The 22351-nt window shown below is 32.8% G+C and overlaps 1 protein-coding gene across 2 annotated transcripts; it reads left to right on the top strand.

Moving 5' to 3' along the window:
• Nucleotides 1–10660: 10660 nt before the first annotated feature.
• Nucleotides 10661–20673, top strand: GOS12 (golgi snare 12). Of its 2 annotated transcripts, none has more exons than XM_028052737.2 (6): nt 10661–10972; nt 11757–11953; nt 19076–19165; nt 19250–19324; nt 20304–20433; nt 20516–20673. In XM_028052737.2, exons 1-6 carry the CDS (start codon nt 10840–10842, stop codon nt 20611–20613), a joined length of 723 nt encoding a protein of 240 aa, XP_027908538.1. In that variant the 5' UTR covers nt 10661–10839; the 3' UTR covers nt 20614–20673. The 2 variants fall into 2 exon arrangements, with proteins under 2 accessions (XP_027908538.1, XP_027908539.1); XM_028052738.2 differs by having other exon boundaries at nt 10663–10972; nt 19253–19324.
• The last annotated feature ends 1678 nt before the right edge of the window (nt 20674–22351 follow it).

The following is a 22351-nucleotide window of genomic DNA, read 5'->3' as shown; positions in this document are numbered from 1 at the left end:
ACATTAAAAAACACATACTGCAATGCATATGCGGTGACCGATTAAAAAATACATTGCAATAGGGGACCACCAAATAAAAAAGGAACTCGATGTCGACAATGGGGGGACCAACAACAGTATAAAAGCAATACAAGTTCATACCCACACAACAAAACATCAAAACCGCAACAGAAACCCAAAACCCCAAGACGCGAAAAAACCCTACACATATTCAACTACAACAACTCGTACTTACCTCCTTCAGACTGCTGCTCAACCACGACCACAACGAACACTCTGACCTCCGATTGCACTCGCTCTCACCTCCGACAACGATCTACTTCACTTTCGCAATCCACGCACACGGGGTTCGCAATCCACGCCTCTGATTTTCCCAATCCAATCCCTAATTCCCTAATTACATCATTTAGGGTTTTTCAATGTTTGTTATTTGTAATTCAGTCCACGCATTCTGTGCCAATCTGAAAAATAATTCATAACGCCACGTCACAAAATGAAAACAAGTTAACGTTAAAAAAATTTAACACTGTTAACGATTGCCTTGATTTGATACTCAATAACCAAAACGAGGACGAAATTGAGACAAATTAAAATACGAGGACCAATTTGAGATTTCTGAACCAAAACGAGGACCAACGGAGTATTTTAACCTATAAAAAATAATGCTTAAATACTCCAAATGTTTACAAAATCCTTAAAATACATAATTAGTAAAACTCTGATAAAATCTTCTCCCAATATTAGCACCGCTCCGTCTCTATGCCTCACGAGATCCTCCCGTGTACCGCGTACACGATCATCGCCAAACACAAGCAGATAGGGTGAACTAACAGAATAAACATATATATACAAAAAATACATATATCACAACCACACCAAAGGAAATTCATCCTTTGATTTCACACACATCGCCACTACCATGTCAATCGTGTTCTACATATTCTAGTGAGTACCTCAAGATGTCTTGCTGCCACACCTATCAACCACAACTAATAGAGCACGTGCGAGAAACCATGCTACGGATCACACATCGTAAGGCCAGGTGGAGTTCCCAATACAAATTAAATTTGTAACGTTCCAAGACTACCAAACTCGTCAGTTAATTACTGAGGAGGGCAATCTAACGGGACCCATCCGTACACACCGCTACGTGCACGCTCACACCAGCAACACTCGCCAACCCGAGTCACAACTCAAGAGTTCCTCGTGTTCATCCGCCATCCCGAACCACAACTCAAGAGATGCTATTCCGAGCCACAACCCAAGGAATACCACGTGCTTAACCCCTATCCCGAGCCACAACTCAAGGGAAATGTTCCGAGCCACCACTCAAGGAACACCAGCTAGTCGGCCTTTAAGATATCCTAGAAGCCTTGTAGACCATGCAAATCACACAAGCAAAACATGATTCTGCTGCAACAATATCGCCTGGTGCTACTCACGAGGCGCCAAGCACTTTCCACTTCTAGACCGCTTGGAGGGTGTGATGAGTTCGAACCTTTGCCCTCATAAGTGTTTAAATTTTGGGGATTTAATATCCTTTTTGCGCTTAAGAATTGATTTTAGTTACATAATATATTATTGGATATTCTTAAGTTTAATAATGCAACTGAAATTTAATTTAGGTCCTTAAGAGTGTAAATTGGAAATATTTCAAGTCTTAAAATAAGTCCAAAAATTAGAATTTTGGAGAGGAATAATTTAGGAGCTAAATGCACCCCCAATTTTCATTTTTACACACCCCTTTTACAATTGGACCACCTAATTCTGGAAAATAAGATTTTAGGGGCTAAATGCACCTTCAGTTTTTATTTTACACCCATCTTGCAATTGGGTCATTGAACTCTGTTCTGCACACCTACTTTTTACTAATTAGCACCCCTCATACCACTTACTCTCCACTCAACCAGATTACGCCACGTGGCAATCCTTCACTCACTAAAATAACCACTTAAAAATTGCCACATCATTAATTCTCCACTCACTAAAATAACCATTTAAAATTTGTCAAGTCATCAATCCTCCACTCACTAAAATAACAAATTACAACTTGAAACCTCATCACCTTCTCTTCTTCACACAATCAGAAACCCTAACCTTAATATTCCTTCTCTCCCACCATCTCCATGCCGTAGCCGCCACCCCTGACGCCGGCTATCACCGCACCTCCATCGACCTTCCTCCTCCACACCAGCCACCATCTTCTTGCACAACATCTCTGGCACGTGAACCTACGACAACGCCTCCGCACCAGCCACCATCTTCTCGCATGAACCGCCATACACGACGTCGAAATCGCAACCCCAATCTTTGCATCACGCCGGAATCACCATGGCTACACCATCCTCGAACACACGTCAAGACCCATCACTACTGCACCAAGACTGCTCGCGAAGCTCCGTTGCGTCGTCTTCGCGCCACCCTTGTCTTCGTTCAGCATGCTGCCGGAACCACCACTCACGGTCTGCACCTTGGCCATCGTGGCAGCGTTCATGGCAACACCATGCTCGAACGCGAAGTCATGAACTCAAAGTCACAAACGCGCTCATGGTAGCACCTGCATTCACGAACGCGAAGTCGCCACGCTCGATCCTTCAATGGCAGGACCACCGTGACCTGTAGTCGCGAGCCCCTCACGCAACCACCATCCCCGCTTGAGAACGCGGTCCTTACGCCACTTCTCTGCAATAGCCGCGAACCCAGCAACACCTTCCGTGTCAACTATGCAACCACCACGATAACCACCATAATCTCGCCTGAACCACTCACAACAGCCAAACCCTAATGTAGAGAGAGAGAGAGAGAGAGAGAGAGAGACTACTCTAACACGTGACAACTTCTCAATGGACTGTCAAAAAGTCAAAACTGGTCAATCAGTCAACTCTGGGCAAGGGCGGGTCAATGTTGGTCAAATAGGCTATTTAACGTTCCTCTACAGGAACCCAGAATGGCCTAGAAAAAGAAGGAGTCGTCTGGTGACAGTTCATCGCCGGCCAGATAGTTTTTGGAAATTTCTAGAAACACTATCTTAAACGGAATAAAATAATTCAAGCATAATCATACTATATTTAGCATACCAATCAGACTTAAACATAAAATTAACGCGTAAAGCTCACATAACCTGGATTCCTTTGCGTAAACTTGGGGTTCTTGGTTTCTTCTTTGATCAGAATGGAAGCCCCTTGTTTTCCCACGTTAGCTTTCCTTCTCACTCAATTATCAGAGAACACTCTCCAATTTCGTACTCCTTTCACTAAGCAACAATGGCAGCACAAAATACCTTCCTTCTCACTCAAAAATTGAGTTTTAATGGTGCCTTAGTGGTAGTTTAATGTGCTAAAACGAAAATGGCTTAATGTTCATGATAATTGTCTTTCAATTAGTCATTATGGGCTGTTTTTCTCTACCCTTTCACTTTCATGCCAAAACTAATTTTAGCAAAAAGGAAATTTAATTTAGATTTACCAAGGTTCAAACTCATAACCATGCCAATGTCAAATCAATGCACAACCATTCAACCAATTCATGTTTTGTGATAATTCTTACTCATTTAAGAATATAATATCACATACCACAACCAACATATTATATAAAACAATTACATAATTAAAATAATTATAAATTAAATAGCATATAAATGGCATGCATAGGACTTCAACCCAAGTCCTTTCACATAATCAAGTACTCTACCCATTTGAGCTAGTACTTTTCCACATCATACTTGTCAGAATTAAATGTCATAAAGACTCTCACTGCCCACATTTATTAATTATTTATTTATTTAATTAATTAAATTTAGCGGATCTTACAATGCCAACTCTAGTTGCTTCATATATAGATGGTTGTGAAGATGTTGCTAATGAGTTTGAGTTAATGAGCTACTGAAGAGATTTTGAACTTTGTAATCAAATGGGTGTTGGTGCATTCTATTTGAAGAAACTGTTAAAATTGCCATGAACTCTACTGTGTTTTGGATTTGTTATTTTTAATGTTATTGATACTGTATGAGGATGTAATGACTTTATAAACATTTTTATTACCAAATGATTAATTGATTTATATGATTTTATTTTTTAATGTTAAGAATTTAAATAATACACTATGTTTAAGCTTTAATACTATTAAATTTATAATATTATAATATTTTTATTATTTTACTTGTTTAAAAAATATTTATGTATTAGATGAAATAATTATTTTATTTTTAAAATATAAATTTAAAATTAAAATTAAATTTATAAAAAGTTAAGTTTCATTAAAAATGGATTTAGAAATGGATCTATATTTTTAGTTGATCCAAATATTTGGATCTGGATATCTCCTAATATTTGGATCTAAATTTTAAAATATCCATTTTTTTTCACAAAAAAGTGGACCTGGATCAAAATTTGATCTATATATTTGGATTCAAATTGGATCTGGATTGTATATCTAAATATCCAATCCATGTTCACCTTTAACTGCATGATTGGCAAGTGTAAATACCCAAGTGCAAAATCAGAAGCGAGTCCAATATTTTGTTTTTATAATTATATAAGGCTTAATTAGTAATTTGATCTTTATTTTTAGGTTTTTGATTCATTTTTGTTCTTATATATATATATATATATATATATATATATATATATATATATATATATATATATATATATATATAATTTTACTCAATTGAGTCTCTATTTGTTAAAAAAAATAACTCAATGAAGTCCTTATTTTTGTAAGAAAAACTCAATGTGGCTCATTTCATTAAATTAGCATTAACTCTCTTTGAAAGTGTCACATATCAAAATCAGAAGGGTTCCGAGGTAGAAGATGACTAAAATTTTGACATGTGGTAGACATAAATTTTGACATGTGACCGTCCAAACCATGTTAACGTCAATTAAACATGAAAGGTCACATTGAAACTTTTTAAAAAATAAAAACTCAATTGAGTCAAAAATAAATATAAAGATCAAAACACATCAAAAGTCTAAATATAGAGATCAAATTACTAACTAAGCCATTATATAATAACATTTTAATATCATTTATACTTTTTTAACAAATTAAAATTAATTTTTATTTTATGTTCTCTAAAATTAAAATGTGATGAATAATTAAAGAGTATTATTATGTTGAATTAATAATTTTATTTGTGTTACATTTATAAGTAAATACATGTTAAATGAATTATAACATATGAAGTATCAATATGTAGGAAATTAATTAAGAAAGAAATAAATTATTTACCTTTTTTTAGCGAAATGAGAAACATAAATAAAATTTTAAATTATTAAGAAATCATAAATAAGTTTTTATTTTCATTTTTGGCAATGAACAAAACCACAAAAATAATGTAGTCATTGGATATAGGAACAATTAATTGGTTATAAGATATATGCATTAGAATATGATAAACAAATTAGTGATATAAGTATGATTATTAAAAAATAACAAATCATGGACAACTAACTCATATGTGTATTTTTGAATCATTTATTTATGTCCGTAACCATTTTAAAGTATCTACCTTGATGATCCCAAACTTATAATGGATTAAGACTCAACAAATCTATATACATCAACTTTCCTTTGCTCCATACTCAATATGCCTAGGTACTAGGTACTTGAGTGAATGAAATAAATAGATTAAACATAATTACATAAAAACATGACTTACTTTGTCCATAGTTGTATGACGCCAATGTTGAACATGAAAGTTTTCCAACGATCTCTAATCTAGTAAGGAAATTTGGAACAACAAAATTGTGCATTCTAAATTTTTGTTGACCGAATGTACCAACAAAGATTTTTGCCTCAACCTTGATAATATGGTCATAAGTTGAGTTATGAAATTATCTTTAACTTTTGTCATGCCACCATCATCAATAATAAGTTGTTTCTTAAGAAGTACAACCTACTTATGATGGTGGTGACATGTACAACATTATAAATAATAAATAGTACAACATTGTTACATTTGATTAAATAACAAAAATTAAACACTACTTAATACATTTGTGCATTAAAGTTATCTTGAAAAAATGCCTTTACCATCCAACAAATATGTTTAATGCCAATTCCACTATTTAAACCTCAGCATCGGACACCAATACTTATTGGGCACTAAAACATAAACATGAGCATCGTGAACTGTAACTAACATCCAATTTGGATATAAAAGGATATCATAGATGATTAATTGTACTCAACTTTTTGTTCAATTGTTACTAGACACAAATGGTTTTCTTTAACATATAACTTATTGAGACATAAGTGAAAGAATGCTCCAATGAAGGATATGATGTAGTATAACTCCTATTTATTATGACTCGAAGAATCCAGGGTATCATATAAGTTGTTACTTGAGTTTACTATTAAGAATGAGTTAGAGATTCAAATTTCTCATCAAAATCTTACTTCATGGATATATTTGATTTAATTTTTTTTTTCAAATTGCATCTCCATCTTTTATAAGGCATTTAGATTGCAAGAATTACTAGTGTTCTTTTGTGATGGTGAGCTAAGTAGTTTTAATAAAAAAAAAGTAGTTCAAATGAATTATAACACAAAGTAAAGTTTAAGTTAAGTAAAGTTAATCTTTTTTAAAAACATCTTTATTTCTTAAACCTGAATAAAATATTTAAATATATAAAATCAAATTTTAAATACTTAAATAATTTTAATTTTTTTAGATTTAAATTTAATTTAAGTACTTCATTCTTAAAAATTTCTAAATAAAAATATCAAAAATAGAATTTTAGAAGTTAATATAACATATAAATTATATAAAGGTGATGCCAATTCTTAACTTGGAGTCTAGTAGTTTTTTTAGTAAGTTTTTTCACAACCTACTTAACACAATAAGGGTTCAATATGAATTTTTCATTACATACGAAAATCTTTGAATGATGACCAATTTCAGTGACAAATTAATTAATTACTATGATAACTAATTTAGATATTAATTTATAAACTAAAAATGATTAGTAACTAAAATAATTTCAAAAATTATAATTGATCTCTAAATTGATAACTAAAATAGTTTATATTATTAATTTGTCTCTAAATTGATCAATAACATTAGCTATCAAGATTTTGACTACTTAAAAATTAGTCTCTACTTAGGAAATTGGTCTATAAACATACTTTTGATCACTAAAATTGATATTATTTAAGAGCTTTCTTTTAGTGAGATATTTTCATAATGTTTGGACAATAACAGGAAGAATAAAAATAATTTTTATAATTAAATAATTTGTAACACAATTAAGGGTCTTTAGAATTTAGGATTCTCACACAATAAAACATTATAGAGCACTAACCTTGATCCATGATAGATCTTGTGAATGTGAATATGTGTTCTTCAATTTGTAATTTTGTGTGCTTTTCAACCACCGTTTCCCAATCTACCTCTTTGCCTTTCTTTTCTCTTCTCACATGTTCATGATAATTTATGGCCAGAGACAGAACCCCAATCCCTTTTTTTATAAATCAACATCCATCAAGTTGGTTTTTATTCTATTTTATTTTTATTTTATTTTATTATCACCTCCCGTAATAATAACCAATAAGTCTTTAAATTTTATTAAATCATAATCGGGTCCATTATAATATTTTAAATGAATCATATAAAATTAATTTGTCAATTAATTCTAACATAATTTACTTTTGTTTATAAACAATTTTAGTGTCATAATTTCTTTTATTTAAGTTGTGGTAAAAATGTTCTTTTTGAATAGAATAAGAAAAGTAAGGGTTGCCTTATTAAAAGTGTAAAGAAACATGCATGTCTCACTGCTTAAAATTTGTAAATTTACTTTTTAATTGCATAATTTAATACATAAAAATAATATTTTGTAGGGTGAAGACTTGTGCAGTTGAAAACTGAACAGAAGAGAATCTAATTCCTTAAAAAAGTGATACCCAGAGAAGTTTTCTGACTTATGTTTAGATAATATAAATAATTGACCAAAGACTTCTGCTAATGAATAAAAGGGGCAGATCTTGAATGTGTTTAGGGACGCTTACCTTTATTTGTAAGTGCAGTCACCACCTTAAAATAAGGTATTCTAAGAGGACAAATTGGGATTCCAATATAATTGTTCCTGTTAAAAGTTTTTGGATTAGACAACATAAAATATATACTTATATTTCATAGTTGTTCTTAGTCAATATTGTCACATTGTTTAAAAATCGAGAAGGATATTTTAAATATATTTTTCTCTTCTTTAATTGATCTATGAATATTATTTTAATGAATTTGATATTAAAACATTGATGTGAGAACTTGTTTGATATATCTAATAATTCTAACCTACCTTGTTATGAGATGAACTAATAATAATACAATAAAAGTCTTATAAAAGGGTTAGGCTTGTTAGATCTCAACGATATCATAATTAATAAATTTAAGGTTTTAAAATAAATATTAATAATAAAATAGAGAATTACAATTTGCTTAAATGATATATGTGAGTATGAAGGAGTATTTTTTTTTTCATTTTCATAAAATCAAAACTTGATTTAATTCTATTTAAGACATTTCATTTTTCATTTATAATACAATATTAAAAGAACATGCTTTGACTAAACTGGATTAGGATTACAATAATCACGCTTGATAATATTAAAAGTTGTTCAACACTAAACTACATTTTCACAACCGACTAACCAAGTAAAAAATCATTCCCCACCAAAACAATTTTCTTTCAATTAAATGACTAAAATATAAGAATTTAAATAAACCCTATTAGTGCATAAAAAATATTCCTAATAGCAAATTCAATATAATCTTGTTGTACATTATTGTATCGAGTGAAAGTAACTCAACTACAACTATTTTTTATTATTAGTTGAATAACTTAATCCAACAAAATTTCAAACTACCTCAAGTTAAATTAAGATAATTTTCTCCCTCTTAAATATGTTTGTTTTCGAGAAACTTTTATGCAAAAAGAGAGGGGTAAGAGAATACTCTAATTTGATTTAGAAAACATTGATTAATAAGCTTTGCGTTTTTTCTCTATGCACATCCATAATTTCTAGTTGCACCCCAAAATTTTAAAAGAACACTTTACTCTTTGTAAAAGTTATTTTCTGAATTGCTTGTTTTAAACAATTTTTCAGAACATATAAATTTTGCAGAACAAACTTTCCTTAACATATATATATATATATATATTGTATAATTTAGAATTATTTTTGTAAGTTTAATAATTCAGATTATATAATTTCAAATATATTTATAAATTGTATAATTAAAAATATATTCGTAGTTTACATAATGCATAAAATAATTTTAAATTATATAATTTGAAATTTAACATCAAAACTTTTAGTTTCCAGATTAACTAATCTATATTGTTATCTTAGAAAATTTATAATTATTTAACCTGAAAATTTATTGGATCATTCAATATGAAGTCTTCTTACCAAATCTGCTATTTGACATTTCTCATAATACATGGAGGTGCCAGAAAACTAAAACCTTTATATTTCCCCAAATGCATTTCTTTCTGCACCCCCTTTTTTCTTCCATCACCCCATAAAATATTTTATCCCCATTTTACCCATGAATAAAAATATATTAAAAATCCTAAATTTCTTCCCTCTTTTTTACATGATGTCCCGATTGATCTTAAAAGCTGTTATCTCCATCATCTTTCTCACCTATACTAATTTCATCTTCACAAAACTATTTTTGGATTGGTTAATCCGAAATACACTCCTGGATTTGGGAGTATATACCGGATTATCCAGTTTGGTATGTAAATTCACGTATCGGAATGGATACCAAATTGACCGATTCGATTTCTAAATTTACATATATACTCGGGTAATCTAATATACACTCCCAAGTTTAGTAATGCATACTAGATTAATCCATCCGGAAGTGCATGTCTTTTCATATTTTTATTCAGGCTTGTTATGCTGGACTCAAAGTCTATACTTTATTCACATCACTCCGTTGCTTCCAAGTGATGAGAAAACAACAACAAAAATAATGGATGTGTAACATGCATCTGAAAAAATTCCCCCAAATATCAAATAACGTAACAAAATGAATGAATAATGATTCTGAAAAAGTTTATCATTATACTTCTTTTAGACCTTGATCAGAAGATAAAAGAATGCTCTTTAACTATAAAATTCAATAAACCTTAAAAGTATCAAACTTAAAAGCTAGACAACATACTCATACTATGCTATTATGTTTGTTTGAGATGCTAGAGAATTTGATAAGATAAAATCTCAAACCAAATTATTTAATTTATCATATCATAAAATAAATGTACATTTAAAATTTCAACAACTAAATAGACCTAAATGATGCACATAACTGATGCATAAATTAAATAAATGTTTATATAAAAAAATTGAGTTCATATATTAAAGTACACACTTTTTAATTATGTTTCTTTCAATCAGGATTGATTTCGTTACTCTTATTTTTATTTTCATGAATTTAATTCTTTTATTATTTTGATTGTATGGTTTTAGTTTATATATTAATTTGCATGAAAAATATTTAATAAAATAAATTGAAAAAACTAAATAAATTAAACAGAAGGAAATACAAATAAATCGAAAAACAATATGATTCTAAAACTTACGCCGCACAAAAAAACATAAATATAAAATTATGAAATTAATTATACCTTCAAAATTAGAAATGATGTTAGACTCGGCTGCAGTTGTTCCTACGGTGCACTACCTGCAGACGATCCTACCTACTCCGCTCTCTTCTTCGTTCTTCTCTTCTCCCCTTTGTTCTTCTTCTCTCACGGTTGCGAACTCCATTAACTGAATCTCTGAACCGAAATAACGAAAATCTGCTCCCCGAGAAAGATCCGAATGAGGGATCCGAATCTGGAGTTGCAGGAATCGGGTTGGGAGGAACTACGTAAGGAAGCGCGCAAGATCGAGGGCGATCTCGACGTCAAACTCTCTTCCTATGCCAAACTAGGCGGTCGCTTCACGCAAACAGGTTCATTCCATTTACCTTTCTATCATTCATTGATATCTTAAACTGAATCAACACATATTCAAGATTCTCATTCGCGTTTCTACGGTTTCTGAATTTGAATTATCGTAAATATACTTGATGTATAGTCTCACACAAGATGTAATTGGATCGAGAAGTTCTGGTGTCAATGCTTTTGATTTCTGATTTGGTAGTTGCAAGTAATTGTTAGTTTCTGTTCGTTGTTTAGTTTTTTATGTAGGTATTGCGCGGTTGAAATGGAAATGTTTCTCGTGCATATGAAGTTCTCGTACGTCTTAGATTGGTTAATTATTATTTAAGTACGGTTATTTGATCATCAATTTTTTTTTAACAGCAAAATGCTAGCCAAATGATAAATGTTGTTTACCGATAATTAACTCGTTGATATTCAGGTGTAATGGCTAGTGTTAAAATTTACTTCTAGCATGAATTTCATGGATGCGACTTACGGTCAGCTGCATTTGTGTCTCTGTATGGCGGTTTTGGAGGTCTCTGCAGCTGCATTTCGTGTTTGTTTAAAATCACAAATACAATTTAAAGCCTTGATTATGGTATTTGTTTTTCTTTGTGTGCTGGAGTCTTTATTGCCCCAAAGTGCTTATGATTGACAGGAAGCTAGGGTTTCAAAATTGGGGATGATGGAGAAATTGTTGTTGTTTCCTGATTAATAGTCTTGATGCACTTTATAATTGAATTGAATTCATGAAGTCTGGCAGTGTATGTTCTCTATGTTTATAAATTATGAGAATATACCTCTTGTTATTAGGTCATGTGGATGGTGGTTCACCACCTCTTGGGTCCAGTAGGTCTTGGAAGTCCATGGAAATGGAAATCCAGTCTTTGCTGGAGAAACTGTTGGACATTAATGATTCAATGAGTAGATGTGCTGCATCTGCCGGACCGGCTACTTCTGTAACTCAAAAGTTGGCTAGGCACAGAGACATTCTTCATGAGTTTACCCAGGTGTGATTACAACGCATTTCTATTTTGCATAATCTAGTTTAAAGCTTCAACTTTGTATCAGTTCAAAAAGAATGAATGTCTGCCATTATAAATTGTTACAGAAGTATGTGTAGTTCATTCTACATGCAAGCATTACATAGATGGAGGATAGGATCGTATCATTTGGTAGATGGATGGACATTGCATTGAAATTGACATGCTAAACTTGTAGATTCTAAGAATTGGTTCAAATTTCCATCTTACTTGCAATGCTTGGTTCAGGTTTAGAAAGAAAAAGAAGTATATTCTCTTATTAGTTATTTGGTCATACATAGTTGGATTTATGGTTTGAAATTGTTAAAGAAGTTATTTACCCTGAGATCCCTCTTCAGAATTTCCTCCATCAGTCCTTCTGGTCTCCCTTCTCGTCCTCTTCACAAGACTAAAATTTCCTTGCAATCTACCTTCACTTGTCATTCTTTGTATGTGTCCAAACCACCTTAAACAATTATTTGTCATCTTTTTCATGATTGGTGCTAAAACAAACTCTTCTAGTATTTTGTCTTTTCTTGTGCAGCCACACATTCATTTTGTGAGTGTATAGTTCATTTAGGGTTTTATTTTCTCATTATATTTTTACTTTTGCTGTTGGCGTGTCATGAGCTGTACTGAAGTTGTTGACAGCCATCACTTAGTTAGTTATAACTGTTTTAGTTTGTTGGGTGTGCTTCTGTGTATAAATCTGTCGTTGTAAACAGAACCTAAATCAGGTTAGTCATTTTACACATATAAATATACTACTAGTTCTTTTATCTCATGTTTTTGCTTCAATATGGTATCTAGAGCATATTGATCTGTTTCAATTGCTTCTGAAATACCTTCTCCTCCCCAACCTTCACCTATTCCATCCTTACAACCTTCACTCACCAAATTATAGAAGAACTCGACGATATTTTTGTTTTTTTACTTTGAAGGAAACAAATTGAACCTCACAAACTTCACCACTTTGTTATTTCTCCAAATTTTACTTCAAAGTTTTGCACTTATAAAGATTGCGACAACAATCACATCAGTATAGAGTATTGTTAGATATCTTATCTTTTATCTGTTATCTCCTATTTCTCTGTTATTATCTTTGCCTATCATTATTTGTATTTTGGGCTTAGCCCATATTTTATTTATTATAAATACAGTACCCTATGCATATTTTCTACATAAGGGAGATTAATCCTATACCTAGTTGTTGATTATATTCATATGGTGAGCCTCAGGTTCTTTGGCAAATTTTTTGTTGCCCTGCCACAACAACTGCTACCGAGCCGCTGTTGTCGCCGCCTGGGTTTTCAGTTTCGATTGGCGACCACACCCGAAACGGGTGGAACAATAGACCAAAGAAACAACAATTTTCGTTAGAATAAACTATAACTAATGACTCTGGTACCATGTTGCACAGTTATAGAGCCTCCATCTCTCTTTCATACTCGGTTAGGTCATTCTAGCCTGGCCAAATTTCAGCAGCTTGTTCCCAGCTTGTCCAAGTTACCTAGTTTGGTGTTTGAGTCATGTCAATTAGGGAAACATAGTTGTAGTTCCTTTCTTCGTAGTGTCTCATAACGTGCTTCGTCCCCTTTTGCCTTAGTTCACTTTGACATTTGGGAACCTAGTCGTGTTGAGTCTAATTTAGGTTTTCAATATTTTTTTACCTTTATTGATGATTATTTTAGATGTACTTAGTTGTTTTAATGAAAAATCATTTTGAGTTATTTTATGTATTTCAATCCTTTTATAATGACATTAAAACTCAATTTGGTGTTTCTATTCGAACTTTGTAATGTGATAATGGTCGTGAATATCTTTATGTGACAAGTAATCACTTCCTACTAATCTTTGGCATTTAGAAGTGTCCAAAGCTCCTTGTTCTTCCAAGCTTTGGATTAGCGTCAATAGAGGTGTTTATTGGTGTGAAACCACTCATACAAGTTTCTTTGAAGTTTCCTTGTGAGATAGAACAATTACTTTTATTTACCTTGCAATCTATACTTTAAGTGTTGACATTAAATAAGGAAACAAATCAAAATTATATCTAAAGAGATCATCTAAGATATAGGGTTTCTAAGAGTGAATTTTAAGAATAGCTTGTGTTGCTCAGCTGATCTAGTATTTATAAACACTTTCGAAGTGATTGCAATTGTGTTTACTGGATTAGTGATGACTCTGGTTACACGTATTGTATGTTCTAGGTACAAAACTAGCTATGCAGATGAATCTGAAAATTTTATAGAAAATTTATTTTTGCATTGAATTACTAATTCCAATAGTCTTTCTCTAGTAGAGCGTATAAGTCAAATGCTCCAAACTTGGAACAAATATATTGAATTCTGAAAGCTCTTGTGGAGATTCTGTGAAGAAGCTGTCCTTTGGGATAGCTGGGATGGGGGGTTGCCGAGACATCTGACGTAGCATCTGTAGCAAATCCCTTGGCTTCAATCTTAGAATCATCAACTAGAATCAAGAATAATGAAACGAAGAAACTTCAGTACAACAATAAAAGAGAATAAAGAACTATTTTCAATAATGTGGTCAGCGACATCTAAATCAGTTGCCAATGGAATTTAATTATTTCCAGATTGGTAGATGCAAGTTGAGTCATGAGCAGTAGTATATGTTGATCCTTGAGACTGTTGGCCGCTTATGCTCTTTATTGGTTAATTTGGAGAATTACATTTTAATTCTGTTGGGATTTACAGATTTTCCAAGGAATCCATAAAGAGAATAACAAGTTTCTTGGGTGTGTCAGTTATTTTTCAATATTTGCATTGAGGACAACCAGGTCTCTTCCTGCCTCATCCTCCATGAATGGATATCCTGAAATAAGTCTCATTTGGATCATCTGATATGCTATGAGATTTTGGTGGAGGAGCTCAAAACACTCGAGTAACTAAGTTCTCAATTGAAGGAACCTCTTGGCCTTTCAAGACTTGGTCATGGATATGATCAAAATGTGGATGTATTCGTGTTAAAACCAGCACCATGTATTAATCATCAATATGCCTTCAAGGGTATCAACTTCTAAAGCAATTTAATTCTTCAATTGCAGATTGGATTAGATATGGGGAGCCAACTTTTGTGCTGAAATTATCTTTCGTAAGAACATAAAGGTCACACAGGAGTTATTGATATTTAAATGCATACAGGAGATTGGCTTTTGAGCATTGCATTTTAACTAGTAATAATCTTACCTTGAATAAAATGGTAATAGTTTGATCTCCTGTTAAAGAAAGAAACTGAACTTTGTAGCTAGGTTAGTGAAATATCAAGCCATGGCTTCTACCACCAGTGAATATATTTGGCTCAAACAATTGGTTAGAGAATTAAGGTTTAGGGAGGTTAATAGATAATGACCAAATAAGGGTGCTTTGCATTTACCTCAAATCCAGCATTCCGAGGACCAACTAAATTGAGATAGATTGTCATTTCATAAGGGGGAGAAGATCTTTGTGGGAGACATTGACTTGAATAATGAAAGGCAATAAAGAAATATATTAATTTCAATCATGCTAATTACAATTACATTCTCTAAGAAGGAAAAGAAATATGCTAGAATGAATGTGAAGATTCTAAGGATATCTTATTCTGATTATCATGGGATATCAGGATATTTTTCTCCTAAATAATCCCCTATTTCCAACACATTGTTACTGACTTTGTTACTTCTACTGATCAACTTGTAGATGTCTTCACTAAATCACCTGATAAGTTCCCAAATTAGTTACATGTGTAACATGTTAGGTGTATATGATAATATGCTCCAACTTGATGGAAATGGTGTGGGGGTGTTGGAAATAGTGTAAATAGGGTAATTGTGTTGATGATATATATACTTGTGTAATCACGATAATTGTATTTTTTATTTATTATTTTCTTCTTGTATTTGACATCTACTATATATATTACCCTTCATCGTAATTGAGACCCACAAAATGTATGTCGAGGAGTTTGAAAATCTAAAACCTTATTAGGCATTTATTTAATCAAATGGTCTAATGTCAAAATTGTTTCTTGCATTAGGCATTTAGGAATCATTCTTTGAAAGAGTATTGCATGAACTTCTAAGAAGTGTTTAATTTTCCTTTCAAGCGTATCAGTTCAAGAACTTTGTTGAATAATACCTCTTTTTGTGAAAAGATGATTTAGACATTTATTAAAACACTATGCCATTATCATTCCTGAAGCTAAATTGTTTTTCTTAATTGTGTTCTCACCACTTTAAAAACACTTTTGGAAGTTTTCTCTACTTTTTCCTCATTGAATGTAACCAAGTTAATTTCATTTGATCATCAATAAGCAAGACAAACCATCCTTACATGAATGTGTAAGCTCTGGACTAGGTCCCTAATGTCACTTTGGGTGATGGTAATAGGACCAAATGTTCTGTAAGGTTGTGATGATGCTTGCACAATTTCATAAGTAGATGATGAATTTTTATTCTTGAAGGTTTCAAGAAAAAGTGGTTTACATAACTAGAACTTGGATGACCTAACTGATCTATAAAATCAACTTGTTAGGTGAAGGCTATCTCTCTACTTATATACCCTTTTTATGTTATATCTTTAGTTTTTCCCAATAGACCCCTTTATGCTTTGTACTATTGAACTCAATACGTGGATAAAATGGCAAATGACCATTTTTAGTGGATCTAGGATCACTGCTACTAAAATTGTGAGTAAACTCGCATGATCCTGGGAGTTTGCACCATCAAGCAAGTTGATGTGAAGGTTGGATTGAAAGCTGGGCGTGTGAAAGTGATTATGTGAGGGTGCTTGTTGGATCGGAGGATTGTGTGCTGTGTTGATTTTTCTGCCCAGAGGAGAAGACCCACCTAAGACACGAGCTTCACGATGACCACTGTTGCAGTCTTCGGCGGTTGCCGCCTTCATAGTCATTGGCACTTTCTGCCCTCATGATCATTGGCGATCACTGCCCTTGTGATCTTGTCTTCGTGATCCTCTATGATCGCAGCCCTCTTAATCCCCTACGATTGTCACCCTCGCGGTCTCTATCCTCATGTTGATGCTCGGAATCCTCGTTGCCCACATAGTTACCCTTGGTGCCCTTTGCTCTACTTCTACACTTTTTTTCTCCCGGCCTCTGTTGCCTTTGCTCTCTCGCATTTTGCCTAGGGTTTGTTTAAATTTGAAGAAAACAAAGGGCATAACCGTTTCTTATGAATTTATAAATTTATGAATATTTTTATACATGACCATTGCGAAAAAGAAAGAACATTAAGTAACTAATGAAGTATTGCCAATTTTCCTATTCACACTTCAGTGGTTAGGGTGTGTTTGAGCCATACTTTCTATAAATAAAATGATGCTTGTTATGACATTGCCATGAGTCTTGATTTCAACGACACCACGTGTCGAGTACCTTTGTCAAGGATGGGACATCTTGAGCGTGAGAATAGAGGGGGGCTAATAGTGAAGGGCTCAACAGGCCCGACAAACTTTGTTAAGATAGATTTTAATAAGCTTTGGGGCTATTTTGAAAAGTATACTTTAAGTCTAATTCAATTTTGCAAAATTAGTCATGTAAAGTGAGGTTTGCACTTCACTTATATATTAATATTTGGCTATATCTCTAGTTAATGTTATGTTAGATTTCATTAAGGAAGATAAATAAAATGCTCAAATTGTTGGGTGTTTTGATGCTAATTGGTTAGGGTCACCAAGTGATAGACGCTCCATTTCAAGGTACTGTATTTGTTGTTGGAGATAATTTAATATTATAGAAAAGTAAAACAAAATGTTGTAGCATGGTCAAGTACAAAAGAAGAATACAAGGCAATGACCTTAGTCACTTGTGAGCCCATATGGCTAAAACAACTCTTCAAAGAACTTAAATTTGAAGAAAGTTTCCAGATGTACCTTGTATATGCAACCAGGCTGCATTACACATTGTTTACAATCATGTCTTTCATGAAAGGTCCAAATGTATTGAGGTAGATTGCTATTTCATAAGAAAAAAACTGGAGTTTTGGAGACATCACAACTAGATTGGTCAATTCTAATGAACAATCACCAAGTCTCCAAGAGGACTGAAGATCATATTTGCTACAAGCCAGATATATACGATCATATGCTTTAGTTTGAGGGGGAATATTATAACTATAGAAATAACAAGTTAATTGTATATAATGAAGAATATCTAAATTATATTTGTTTTATTAAGAATGCTTTTGTTTATTCCCGTTTGTTGTCAGAGAATACCAAATCTTCTCTATTTATGGGATAAAATGACAAGATATATTCTCCTATAATAACGACAAAACCTTATGTCAAATGAGGTCCATTACACGGATCACATGATGACATTCGTCTTAGTTAAAGACCAAACTTCTAAATATGTTATTTACCATGAATTTCCTTTCGACAACTTCTTCCAATATGCTCTTTGGTCTTCCATTCTTCTACTTCACAGGGTTAAAACCGTTTGATCTATTCTTTTCACTAATGCATCCCTGTGGCCTTTTTTATATGTATCCAAACCAGCTTATCCTCCAATAGTAAGACAAGGAAAATTTGATCTTTAGATATACTTGTAGTCCATATCATTCTCACTCTTGCATCTCTGTGGCTTTTTTTGTATGTATCCAAACCAGCTTTTCCTCGAATAGTAAGAAATGGAAAGGTTGATCTTTATATATGCTTGTAGTCCATTCCATGGTAGTGGCTACCATGATAGGACGGGTAAAATGATTAGGTCCGTTTCTTAAAGTTCCAGTGGAGACACTCCTTACTCAGCCTTTTTAAGCTTCATCAACCGATGTAAAAAGTGGACATAATATTTGTGCTATGAAATTAAGGTCTATTCTACAGAAATTAAGGTCTCACGCATCATACTGACATACCATATTACTATGATTTATTTACCTTGTCACTTTAACATGATATATCGTGGCCAACTCCCTACCTACTGTTATACTAATTTTCCGTCAAGACTTGATAAAGCTTATATAGGAACTATAATGATTTTATTAATTAGAATGTTACTGTAATGAAAATTAGACATTGATACATTACAAAATTCTATTACCCTAATAAATTGACTTAAAAGATGTTTACCTTATTATTTATTAATTCTCAGGAATTTAGGCGGATCAAAGGGAACATAAACTCAATGAGGGAACATGCAGAGCTTTTGAGTTCTGTCAGGGATGATATTACGGACTTTAAGGTGAATCATGAGTATGATTTAATTAAATAAATAACACAGATATTTCCTCATAATAGCTGTACTAGATTTACCTTCTTCTGGCAGCAGACATCGGGCAGTATGTCACCAAGGATGCAGTTGCTACGGGAGAGGGCTGCCATCCATGGAAATATATCTCATGTAAGTATTTCTTCTATGGAGTATAATAAATTTGTATTCTGATTAAATTTTACTTTGGTGAATATTTCTTTATTGGCCATTGGTGAAAGTTATGCATTGATCCCTTGAAAAGTTACACTATTCGGGACAATCCAGGCTTGCTCTGGAGTTTACACAATTTGAACTAATGTCGTACAGTCAGCTGTAGCTAAGATTTATCATACGATGTCTTCTTTCTTTTGTACAATTTTTTTGGCTGCATATGATATGGTGTCTTTTAAATCTTATCTAAGGTTTAAACCAAAGTCAGAGGCTTACCAGTGTTTAAATTTAACTGGAGATTTATATAATATTCAGTAATCAGTATCCTAGTGGTTCTCAAATATAATATTTTCCTTTTAAGTAATCATATCCTTCTCGGTATACAAATTATTCTTAAGGTTCCATGAATAATGGCTGGCCAAACTGTAGCACAACCTATTGCGTCTGTGCAGTCCTTGGTTCCTACATGGTGTGTCATTGATGTTTAGTTAGATATAGTTAAATCTTAAAACATATTGTTCAACTTATAATTATAAATTCTCAAAATTTGCAGTATTGCATCTACCGTTTCAGGAGTAATATAATATCTCATAATAATTTTTCTTCTCTTTAACAGAAAAAATCTTCAAAACCCATTTGCTTTATATGTGAATGGCTGTGTTCTTTTTGAGATTTCTCCACTTAGTGCTGACATATTGTCATAATAAGGGGCATTTTAGAAACTCTTTTCTTTTCAGCTCTTTTAAAGGTGACTCTATTATCTGGATTTTAAGGAAGTGCTATTTCACTTTCCCTGCATTTTTTTTTTCAGATAGATGATGTGATTAGTGCTGACATATTGTCATAATAAGGGACATTGTAGAAACTCTTTTCTTTTCAGCTCTTTTAAAGGTGACTCTATTATCTGGATTTTAAGGAAGTGGTATTTCACTTTCCCTGCATATTTTTTTTTTTTCAGATAGATGATGTGATTAGTCAAGCTCAAGCAACAAGAGCTGTGTTGGGTTCTCAGAGAACCTTGTTTACTGATGTTCAAGGAAAAGTGAAAGGTCTTGGTGACAAGTTCCCCATGATTCGAAGCCTTCTTGGTATGTTGCAGTTTTTATCTTCTAGTTTTCCATTGATTTTCCGATTGGCCTCTTTATGTTGACCAAGTATGTGCTTTTGCAGGTTCGATAAGAAGGCGGCGTTCAAGGGATACTCTTATTCTGTCAGCAGTAATTGCTGCTTGTACGTTGTTTCTCATCATTTATTGGCTTTCAAAGTGACCAAAATATTTTGTAACGCATTATGAATTATGGTACTTCTATCAATTGAATTTTTCTGCTTGTCTGTCTTTTTTTTTTTTTTTTTTTATCTTCTGTTTTTTCAGAGGAAGGGGAGTGTAGGATTTTTTTTTTCAACCCACTGTCTAGGAGCCTCATATTTGTATGTCAGTTGCTGACATTAAAAAAATTATTTGATTTTTTATATAAATCAGTATCAAATAGTAAATTCCACATTGTTTCTGGTCTTATGTAATGTATATTTTCTAGTTTTCTGAATACTTTTCTTCTAGGAAACCTGCGGGTACCAAGTAGCTAAAGACTGAGTGGCCAATGGTATTTAGTAAATTTAGTTCCCGATAACAAACTCAAATTCATAGCTAGGAATTGGGAAAACCGGCTTTTCGTTGGGCTGATTTACCTTCTACAACAAACAATAAGCATTCAACATACTTTCTTAGCGTTGCCTACTCAGTAAGTTAGTTGTCTTTGGAAAGTAAGCATTCTTCATTTTTCGTGTTTGATAACCTATTTATAACATGTTAAAAGTATATAATATAGAAGATTTAAGATGTTCATGTCGATTTCAAAATTAGTTGTTAGTAATTACATATATATAGTTCTTGAGTTTGAGATATCAGGATATCCAATTGTGTAACAATAGTTTCTCTTATAATAGCATGGGCTCGGCCATTGGGTTATATTTACCAAATTGCCAGGTGGAAGGAAGGGGGTTCGAGTGCCAAATAAAAATCTAACTTCAGATCTGTGATGGGAAAAAGTCATGTCTCCAAGTGAGCTTGGAGTAAGTTAAGAAGGCTGACTTAAGCAATGAGTGAATGAAAGTTGACATAACTGTAGAGTGGGTCTGGGAACTGCACCCTCCAAAAAATTTCTTCACAATTTGTAGTAGCAAGCGTTTTTCTTTTGGATTTTATACAGCACATGATTTGATTGGACACGTGAAATCACCACTACTACTTGCTTCTTGTCTCTATTTGTCCATAAAACCAGCTTGCCGTGCATGCACTTGCTGGCAATTTTTCTTTCCCTGCTGGTGCGTGGTCCCTTCATGTCATGATGCTGTTGTGGTCCTTTTTCAACATTCCTATAGCTTAACAAAGTAATCTGTCTTCTAATAGCTTTTAGATCTCCCCCTGCATGTGCTATCTCATCTTGTCTCCTTAAAAAAATCTGAAACACTTATTTAATCAGTACGCTATTATCATGTCAGCCTCCTAGATTATGAGGACTTTAATGTTCGATTGAAGACGTATCCCTTGAATTATACATCTCTGCTCAAAGCATTCATTGAAGTCATTATGTGGCTCAATATTTAATTTCAAGTGTTTTGCACACATGCTGTTATTGTGTATAACACTCAACTAATTATATATGTATCCTTGACAAAAGAGGCAGGGGAGGGTGAATAAGTAAGTACATAATAGCATAAATGTATATTATTTTTAAAATCCTGAAATGACATATACGTACAGGTGTACATAATGTCCTACGGATACACTGAACGTGCATATTAATTGACTCAAATTTATAACTTAATACTATCTATTAAATATCGAAAAAAAAGTATTGTTACGGTCGGCAATATCATTTTATAGGATTAAGATCACATTTTATAAAATTAACCGAAGAAGTAAATAAATATGAAGTATTAGACGATAACGTTGGAAGTGATGATAGGAAATGTGTAGTCAGCAAGAGTGGTTCCATTGTGACTGAG

This window comes from Vigna unguiculata, chromosome 10 (assembly GCF_037176805.1).
Source record: "Vigna unguiculata cultivar grain cowpea cultivar isolate G323 ecotype 2 chromosome 10, ASM3717680v1, whole genome shotgun sequence".
NCBI classification, from domain to species: Eukaryota; Viridiplantae; Streptophyta; class Magnoliopsida; order Fabales; family Fabaceae; genus Vigna; species Vigna unguiculata.
The sequence above is the reverse complement of the archived record's forward strand: the minus strand, read 5'-3'. Positions and strand labels throughout refer to the sequence as shown.

Excerpts from the sequence above, each read along its gene's own strand:
- GOS12 (XM_028052737.2), top strand. The coding sequence starts at position 10,840 with ATGAGGGATCCGAATCTGGAGTTGCAGGAATCGGGTTGGGAGGAACTA. Across the intron at positions 10,973-11,756 it reads CGGTCGCTTCACGCAAACAG|GTCATGTGGATGGTGGTTCA; the intron begins GTTCATTCCATT and ends TCTTGTTATTAG. Across the intron at positions 19,166-19,249 it reads ATGATATTACGGACTTTAAG|CAGACATCGGGCAGTATGTC; the intron begins GTGAATCATGAG and ends TTCTTCTGGCAG.